Source organism: Cynara cardunculus, assembly GCF_001531365.2.
Source record: "Cynara cardunculus var. scolymus isolate 2C chromosome LG 3, CcrdV1, whole genome shotgun sequence".
NCBI classification, from domain to species: Eukaryota; Viridiplantae; Streptophyta; class Magnoliopsida; order Asterales; family Asteraceae; genus Cynara; species Cynara cardunculus.
In genome coordinates, this window is record NC_037530.1 from 9,067,291 (window position 1) to 9,077,698 (window position 10,408).

At 34.8% G+C, this 10,408-nt stretch overlaps 1 protein-coding gene across 1 annotated transcript; it reads right to left on the minus strand.

The window, feature by feature from the left end:
- Window positions 1-7,342: 7,342 nt before the first annotated feature.
- LOC112509547 (actin-depolymerizing factor 1) lies at window positions 7,343-9,214 on the minus strand. The gene is made up of 3 exons (XM_025114551.1): window positions 9,086-9,214; window positions 7,857-8,122; window positions 7,343-7,774 (listed from the first exon to the last, which is right to left on the minus strand). The coding sequence occupies exons 1-3, from the start codon at window positions 9,086-9,088 to the stop codon at window positions 7,624-7,626; spliced, it is 420 nt and encodes a 139-aa protein (XP_024970319.1). The 5' UTR covers window positions 9,089-9,214; the 3' UTR covers window positions 7,343-7,623.
- Window positions 9,215-10,408: the final 1,194 nt, after the last annotated feature.

The following is a 10,408-nucleotide window of genomic DNA, read 5'->3' on the forward strand; positions in this document are numbered from 1 at the left end:
CTGTCAAACGACATGTCCGCTCTTTCTCTTTCTACTTTATACGGGATTCTGCTTAACCATGAGCAAAAGATGTCAAAGTGTGAATTTTGTTTGCGAGAAGTCCAGTTTTTGGGGCATGTTATCTCAAAAGAAGGTATTAAAGTAGATCCACTCAAAATTGAAGCCATTGAAAGGTGGGAAGCCCCAAAGACTCCAACTGAAATTAGAAGTTTTATGGGATTGACTAGGTATTATCGTAAGTTTATACAGGATTTCTCTCGTATAGCTACTCCATTAACGAAACTAACCAAGAAGAATGTGAAATATGAGTGGGGTGAAGCGCAAGCTCAGGCCTTTCAAATGTTAAAGGACAAGTTATGTAGTGCACCAATTCTATCTCTGCCAGATGGAATGGAAGATTTAGTGGTATACAGTGATGCGTCAAAGATGGGTTTAGGTTGAGTACTGATGCAACGTGGAAAGGTAATAGCTTATGCTTCCAGACAATTAAAAGATCATGAAAGGCAGTACCCTACTCATGATATGGAATTGGCAGCAGTAGTATTTGCTTTGAAGATATGGAGGCACTACCTATACGGAACAAAATGTCAAATTTTCACAGATCATAAGAGCTTGCAACATTTATTTTATCAGAAAGATCTAAATATGCGTCAGAGAAGATGGTTGGAATTGGTAAGTGATTATGACTGTGAAATTTTGTATAACCCCGGAAAGGCAAATGTAGTAGCCGATACGCTAAGTCGACAAGAGAAAAGTGAAACTATCAAAGCTATAGCTTTACGAGTTGAGTTGCTACCAAATATTCAGGAAGAATTGCGAGAATTTCAATATGAGGCAATGAAGGAGGATAAGATCAAACAGGAAAGATTGGATGGATTAATATCTGATTTCGTGAGAGATGACAGAGAATTCTGGAAATTCCAGAATAGAATTTGGGTACCATGCTATGATAATCTCAAAAAACGTATTTTGGGTGAGGCTCATAAGTCACGTTTTGCAATTCATCCAGGTACAAATAAAATGTATCGGGATTTGAAGCAATATTATTGGTGGCCATGTATGAAAAAGGATATAGCTAAGCATGTTGAGCAATGTCTAACATGTCTTCAGGTAAAGATTGAACACCAACGTCCTTAGGGTAAGTTACAATCTTTAGAAATTCCAGTGTGGAAGTGGGATCACATCACTACGGATTTCATAACCAAATTGCCAAGAACATCAAAAGGTTATGATGCTATATGGGTGATAGTAGATCGGTTATCCAAATCTGCACACTTTTTACCTATGAAAGAATCATATCCAATGGAGAAATTGGCAAAATTATACATTGATGAGGTAGTGACACGTCATGGTGCTCCTCTATCAATTGTTTCGGATAAAGATAGTCGATTCACTTCTATGTTTTGGAGAAGTTTCCAAAGAGAAATGGGTTCGCAAATTAAGCTAAGTAYARMTTATCACCCTCAAACAGATGGACAAAGTGAACGAACTATCCAAACTTTAGAAGATATGCTGAGAGCATGTGTCATTGATTTCGGAGGATCATGGGATAGTCATTTGGCTCTGGTAGAATTTGCGTACAACAATAGCTACCATTCGAGTATTCAGGCAGCACCTTTCGAGGTTCTGTATGGACGCAAATGTCGAACTCCTTTGTATTGGAATGAAATAGGTGAAAAACAATTAGTTGTGCCTGAGTTAGTTCAGCAAATTGCAGATAAAATAGAAGTAATACGGGAACGAATGAAATTGGCACAGGATAGACAAAGAAGTTATGCAGATAAACGTCGGAAGCCGATTGAATTCCAAGTAGGTGATAAAGTAATGCTAAAGAGATCGCCTTGGAAAGGAATGGTACGCTTTGGAAAAAGGGGGAAATTAAGTCCAACGTATGCTGGACCATTCCCTATTATTGAAAGGATTGGGGAAGTGGCCTACAAGCTAGAACTTCCTTTAGAATTAAGCGGAATCCATGACACGTTTCATGTGTCAAATTTAAGGAAGTGTCTAATAAGCTTGGATGTGGCAGTACCATTACCTGAGATTAAGGTTGATGAGAGATTGTGTTATGAAGAAACCCCTGAACTTATTACTGACTTCAAAGTAAAGAAGTTGCGAAATAAAGAAATTGGGTTAGTAAAGGTTCAGTGGCGTTATCACAAGGGACCAGACGCTACCTGGATATCAGAATCAGAGATGCGGATGAAGTATCCATATCTTTTTGCTTAAATGGAATTACGGGACGAAATTCTTTTAAGGAGGGAATGTTGTAATATTCGGGTTACGAGTTTTAATTTAAGATTTTTGAATATATATATATATATATATGTGTGTGTGTGTGTGTGTGTGTGTGTGTGAAGGTGTTGAGGTGTGTATATAGGGGGAATAATTTTAAAAGGAGGGGGAGTCGGTTGGAGACACCGCCCACCTTATTCCCTTATTACTATATATAGAAATTTTTGGTCTAGATGAAAAAGTTTACACTCTTGCTATAATAGGAAATTCTCCTTTTTAATCATACGGATTGGCAGCAAAGAAGAAGAGAATTCAGAATCAGGATTCTTGTCTAAGGTGAGTGTATTCTGTTTTGAGTATAAATTGTTGGTATTCAATTCATTGCTATTAGAACTGCCTTATTTTGGAATCATATTAAATGTTGTACGGATTACTCCTAAACCGGACAAGAGGTGTCCGGGTTCTACCTAAACCGGACAAGGGTTGACCGGATTTGCCTTAAATCCCTCAAGAGGCAACCGGATATTTAAATCGCTCAAGTATCAACCGGGTTCATTTAAACCGCTTAGTTGTTGAACTAACTTGTTTTGCAGGTCATCGTACCTCGCAGGACAAAAGCAAAGGAAAAATTTAGAATTGAAGAAATTAGTTGCTTACAAATGTATTGAAGAAAGTTTTTGTTAGTCTGTATTTTGTAAACGATATTACATTCTGGGATATGAGAAATATCATGTGGATTATCTGTATGTGGAAATTGTGGGTTGTTACAAAATGACACCAACAAGATTTGAACTTGGGTCTGAGGTGGAATAAAAGCCTTGCAAACCAATTCTACGAAATAAAACTTGTTCTTATTGTAGTTTCAATTACATACGGTGGCACACAACAAATTAATACGGTTGCACATTTCACGAACCCAAATATTTTTTACCTATCAACAGAGGAATAATACGATGGCACGTGCCACCGTATGCCCTATAATAGGTCCGTTCATGTCTCATAAGTAAGTGATAATATTGAATTTTTTCCGTAAACACTTACCTGAATAACGTTTGGTAAACAATCCTAAGTTTTTAAACTATTTTTTTAATTAAAAAACAAACAAACTTTCTTTTTTTAAATGAATAACCGTTAGATTTTTTTTATTTTAATTGATTAAGTACTTGAACATTTTTTTAATAAATAAACCGTCACTTTTAAAAACTAGTTACCTCCATCTTTTTAACCCCAAAAATATTATATTAACCGACTAGTAAAAGTTCAATAATTTATTTATTTATTTATTTATTTTAAATTCAAGATCTTAATCATTCAAAATGTGAAAGTTTAATGGTTTGTTCATTAAAAAATAATAATTGAAGGACTTAATCATTTAAAATGAGAAAGTTTAATGGGTTTTTCAATTAAAAAATAATTTAGAGACTAAACCATTAAAAATGAGAAAGTTTGTTGGATTCTTTTAGATTTTCCCTTCGGTTTTTTTGAGATCCGTGTACAAGATTATAAATCAACTACTACATTGATAAATAAACGAAATATAAGAATTTATATGATATATTATATTAAAAATGGTACAAATTAAATAATAAATGTATTTTAAAATGACAAAGTAACATATGAAGTTTAGTTAGAAGAATCATTCTCTTAATATTTTTTTAAAGTCAAAATTGAAATCGACTAAAAGAGTAAAAGACTAAATTGGACTTAAAAATATAAAATGATATTTATAAGTTAGAAGAATCACTCTAAATCATGTATGAACTAAATTCTTTTAAGAAGGACCGAGTTTTTTGTATAGCCGGCGAGTAAATAAACTAGAAGATCATGAAGTCGGAAAAACGAAATGACCAGATAAATATTTCAAGTGAGGGGAGATTCAGAGAAGGACCCATAATTTTTTTTCAAACGATGGCACCATTTGACTATAAGAAAAAAAATATAGGGAAAAGATTTCAAACAATTGCATCGGTTGACTATAAGAAACAAATATACGGAAAAGAATTCAATCGGTGGCACTATTTGACTAAGAAAATGACACTAACAACATTTGAATTTGGGTCTAGAGTAGAATAAAAGTCTTGCAAACCAACTCTACCAAATAAAACTTGTTCTTATCGTAGTTTCAAAATACATACGGTTGCACCTTTCACGAACCTAATTTTTTTTTTACCTTTCAATGGAGAAATGATACGATGGCACGTGCCACCGTAACCACCATGGTAGGTCCGCACATGGGGAGATTGGCGTTAATAGAATACGAATAGAAAGCAAGCAACAAAAACTAGACATAAATCCTTTAAGTCCCGTTGCTTTATAGAATCAGATAGTATTTGGAGGGATTTGGATTTGGATTTGGATTTCAATTTCATCTCAATCTCATATTTGGTTTGAAGAATTAATTGGACTTGGAATCTCAAGATTTGGCAATCTCATGAGGTTTGTTGGCATTTCATGGAATTTCAAAGGATTTGTGTGTAATTTTTTTGAAAACATTTGTTTTCTAATAACTAATTAATAAAAACATAATCTTTAATTATTTTTATAATTTGTTTTTTATAAATTATTTATAAAAATGAAAATCAAATACATTTCAAATCCTACAAACCAAACACACCAAAAATTGTAAATTCTTTTACGAAATCCAAATCACTAAAAACCATTTATTTCTCAAATAATGTTGAAAGAATTAACAAATCCAATTGCTCAAATGCTGCTTGAAACAATTACAGTTGTTTTTGTTTAAGGATGTAAATAAGGCATGTGATATGTGTAATTTATATGTTGACCTTGGAAAGGTATTTTAAACTAACAAAGGGAAGAGAAGGGAGAGTGGTATCTTTTTTCGCCCCTTGTTTTCCATGCTTTATTTTTTTCAAAACCATGTCTCCCCCATCAATTAGGGGCTGTTTGGCAGTTGCTGAATGATTTAGTTCAGAATAATTAAGAGGTTAGAATGGCTAAGAGGATCAGAATAGTTAAGTGTTGAATGAAACAAGGTTGTTTGGTAATTGTTCTCTGAATGATAACAAATTACCATTTTAACCCTCAAGAAATACAATCAATTTCCAAAGAAAAAGATGTCGGTAATCCTCAAGAAATTGCRAAGATGYTGTTCTTCATRTCARTATCWAATYCTCAWKAAATTGCAAWATGTMGGTAATCCAATCATCAKTAACATTGTTAYAAACATGAAATTARCAATAAACAYCATCAATTTCCAAAGAAAAATGCTAATCCCTAAACCAAACCCTAGACAGGAGAGGAGCGGCGACGAGCATCTTTGCAAGGAATTGCAAGGATGTGGAAGGCGACGAGAGGCAGAGGCGGCGGCGACGAGAGGCGGCGGTGACGAACGGCGGCGGCGACGAACGACAGCGGCGACGAGGCGACGGCGATCGTAGGGTGGGGGGAGGACGCGACAGAGCGATGTGAGGAATGTTGGGAGAGGGCAAATAGGGAAAAAGAGGAGTCTGAATGGTTTAGAGACCCTTTAGATGCAAAATGGTTAAGAGAGAAAATGTAACCATTCAGAGTATTTTTTTTTTTGCCAAACAGCCTTGACCTCTTAGCGATTAAGAGGTTGGCTCTTAATGTAACCATTAAGAGCCAAACAAACAGCCCCTTACACTTCTCTCATGGATTTTACTTCTTTCACAGTTGCTGAATAATTTGGTATAAAATAATTAAGAGTTTCTTATGATATAGTTTAAAATGAAATATAGTTGTTTGGTAATTGTTTACAATGAAATTAGGATGCTGAATGGTTAAAGAAGGCTTAGGATACAAAATCATTCAGAGGATTTTGGAACCATTAAGAGGCAGATTTTTTTTTTTCCGAAACAAGATTCACCTCTTAACGATTCAGAGTCTGCCTCTTAATGGAACTATTAAGTGGTAAACAAACAACCTCTTAGTTTTTCTAACAAACATGGAAGCATCTAGAATATTTTTCAAACATTATACCATTTAACTATAAAAAATAAATATAAGAATATTTTTTATAAAATCAATTGGTTAGTTCATTGTTTTTCATATATGAGATTTTATGCTCAAGTCTTTTATTGAATTCTTTTCCAAAAACATAACAAATTTGAAATTAAAAGGTGAAAAACTAAGAAAATGACATTAACAATATTTGAAATCGGGTTGCAAACCAACTCTACAAGGAAAACTTATATCTTCACTGTAGATTCAAAATATATATAGTAGCACAATAAATTAATACTATGACACTTTTCACAACTCTATTTTTTTTTCTTCAGTACAATGGATGAACAATACAATGACACGAGACGCCATATGCTCTACATTAGGTCCGTCCATACTAACAAATACCTTCACATGTAAATCATCAACATTATATATACTAAAACATGCAACTACATCTCACAATAACACTTCCCTTTTATAACCCACAAAAGTTCTTCTATCAATACTCCCTCATGGATACATCAAAATTCAACACTATCATTAGCTTATCAGGGCAAGATTTTATTCACTAAAATGCATCGTATGAAAAAATTTATCCCAGTAAGCGCTAATCATGGTAAGAGTCCTCGTCTTCACTTACTAGGTAACACTCGAGATTCTTGCCTTCGCTCTTATCGGGTAAGACTCTTAGTCCTTGCCATATTCATCCGGTAAAGTAAAGTGACTTGATAAGCGCTTACCCGGGTAAGCGTTTGGTAAACTGCACCTAAATTCTTGACTGGGAAGCCACAAGTTAGCCAATTAACTTTCTAACAGATTATTTTTAAATATGTGAGACCTTCTAAGAGATTTTAAGGCATTATTGTGCTAGGAAGAGACGTTTCTGTTAGACAAAGACATTGACGTAAGAAAGTTATTCTCCTAAATAACTGGCCTCGTGTATTTGGTTGCGGTGTTAACTACTAGAATATGACAGTTCAATTGAAGTACACAGAATCAGCCTTTAATGCCTGCCCACAAACTACTGGTTAACTAGCACAATTTTCATACTGATAGAATCAAGCCATTGCTGTCACTGAATAGCACAATATTTGTAAGGCCATAAAACTATAAGAAGCTCGTATATTTGCCCACCAAACATTTGGTATGTGTGGCTTACATGTTACAGTAAAAAGTAAGCAAAAAGGTTGGTCAGTATTCGAATTTCAGTATGCAGAAGCTGAGTGCGAAAATCAAACGAACATACAAATACCCATTCATATTTCTTTTTTGTAGGATCACACAGAAAACATCACAACTTATACCAGAATTCATAGAATTCTTGAGGAAGCAACTTGAAAGGTAAAGCAGGTAAGGCAGGCGATATCGTACCTAAATGTTCATCCTGCTTTCCACAACCATTAGACATTTAACATAAACGATGAGATTCTATGAAGAAGGGGATCTCCATTCAATGCTTCAGTTAGCACGGCTTTTAATAATATCAAGGCCCACCTCAGTAGGATCGGTTGCTTGCAACTCTACTTGAATGCCGTCAAGTTCTCTCTTGAACCTGTCCTTCGAGCTTGCATAGATCATTTTGCTCCTCACCCTTGCAGTGTCCGGGGACCTTTCAAAACAGATTGACATGACTATGAGTCACACACAAAGCTTGTAATCGGAAGGATGAGAAACATTGAAACGATTATTACCATGCAATGAAGAAAATTCTGCTCTTTTGGCAATTTTCTGCTGTCACAAAATCAAAATCATAGACAGCGTATCGGCATTCATCAGCAGGGAGGCATGCTGTGAAATCTTCATAACTTTCAGCTGGTTCTCCCAGCTTTTCCACCACAACTTGCTTCTGTTTCTCCTCAATTTTGTAAACGATGAAGCGAAAGGTCCTCTTTGCCTTCAAGTCTAGAAACTTTAGCTTGCACTCATCATGCACAGCCATCCCGGATGCTGCATTGGCCTATAATGTTGACAAATTATCAATTAACCAGTATATAAAAAGGGCAAATAAAGTAGACATAGATACTTGGTTGGTAACAAGATCATAAGATTAACTACATAATACAGCAATACAGAGACTTCAGTGCTTCAACAAGAAAATACAAAAGACAAGCCTAGTCCACCGACCAGAGCCCAATTCCCTTGCAAGCCATTTCATATCACACACCATTTTCTACCAAGCAATCAACCACTACAAATTTGATTAATCATTACTAAGGAGTGTGGCCTTCAAAATGCATAAATAACAGTCAAATTATCTACATGAAACTTCTTTTGCTAAAGGCAAACTAGATACGTTCATATCTACATATGAACCTCACAAGTGTGCAAATCCAAAGTTTCCAGCACCGTATGATGAAGTATGATCGTCCTTTTGATGATGTTTCTTATTTCTATGATTGGAGTGCCCGTTAGTATGATCTTGGTCACTGTTGTTACTGGAACTATAACTTGTACCTTTATAATGAAAGTCTCAACGCAGAGGATTAGTAAGATTTAATAGAAAAATCAGAACTCCCGCGAACTTTTAGGCAAATTGTAGGATTACGAGCATTAGCGCAATTGCTTCCTGGCAATAGCCACTGCTCGATCTAATAATTGAAAAACTAATCTAAATCAACGTCAAATTATACCGAAAAAGATCACAATACGCAAGATCATCAACGAAAATACGTTAATCACACGTTATCGAAAATCAACCACCGCACACAAAGATTTAGATCAAAGCCAACAACAAGAACAAAAAAGCAACAAGCAACACTATCACAAACATCGGCATACATACTAACAGGTATGATTGTACAGATCGCACTGAACTTCTGAAACCGAACAAAACATACTAGAAAAACGTGGCTGATCGAGCTTGTTCATTAGTGAATGTGAATGAGCGGATAAAATACTGGAAGATTGTGAGTTCACTTACCATGATTTCAGATGAATGAGAGTAATTGGAGAAATCGATCGAGCAAATCTGGGTCTACGATTGAGAAATCTTGTGTGGATTTCCGCTGTGTTTCCCTGCCTTTCGAATTTGGGAAATTTTGTGAGGTCGATTCACATTTAAATAAGGCCGAATTTGAAAGGCAAAATAATAAATAAAAAATAAAAAATAAAGGTAAGGGGTCTTATAAATTTACAAATATAACCCTTTACTTTTTCGAAATGCTCAAATCAAACCTTTGTGGTGTGCAAAGGTCTTCTCTTAAGGTATTATTGGGAGTTAAAACTATTTTCATTTTTAATCAAGGTTTTACATAGTGTGAAGAATGAAATACTGAAAAGATCAAACCTCAAGTTTTAAGAGTCGACATATAGTAAAAAGTATTTTTAAGACAAATTTTGAAACATCGAATTTGCGTGTTTATATATATATATATAGGAAAGGGTTCAAACGAGAACACCATTTTATGAGAACGCGAGAACGTCCTTTTACTATAGACAATCACATGTGGTACTATTATTCCATCACATATATGATACACATGTGATACTAAACCAAAGACACGGGCGATTTTCAATGTGATCTTGGTTGCGGGCCGAGTCGCTCTTATACCACTAAGTCACCTCACAAGTATTATCACATGTGATAAGGGTGTTGATATGATACTATAATCCATCAAGACCATCACATGTGATGCTAAATCACAGGGTCCCCTCATGCATATTATCACATGTAATAGGGGTGTTCTCACGTTCTCGTAAAATGGAAGTGTTCTCGTTTGAACCTCCACCTATATATGTATGTATATGTGTGTGTGTGTGTATATATATATATATATGTATATATATATATATATTATAAGGGTGAGTCAAGAGAAAATACTAGAAAAAGAATAAAGAAGAGGTTACATATTGCCAAACTTAAATTCACTACTATAAAAGTTGTTACATTTATATATGGATCATCGAATTTCTTACATCCAATCATCCAATCGTTAATTAATGTATAAAAGTTACAAAAAGTATAAACTTGAAGTTCATTTTTTTAGTCTAAAGAACCCCTTGTGGCTGCGGAGGTTCAAATGTGATAACTCCATGTTACTCGTAAAGCAGTTGGTCATTCTGGGATTAGTCGGCTCTCATATATAACAAGTTGAATATCCAAGTTAATTAAAAAAAAGAACCCCCCTCCCATTATGGTGTCACGTCTTAAGAGAACCGCTACGGGGTTAACTAGACATGAGATACATGCCTTGGTGCTCTAATGTGTTTTTAAAACATTGTTTAAATAAATATAATATTTTAT

Excerpts from the sequence above, each read along its gene's own strand:
- LOC112509547 (XM_025114551.1), bottom strand. Across the intron at positions 7,775-7,856 it reads AGAATTTTCTTCATTGCATG|GTCCCCGGACACTGCAAGGG; the intron begins GTAATAATCGTT and ends CTGTTTTGAAAG.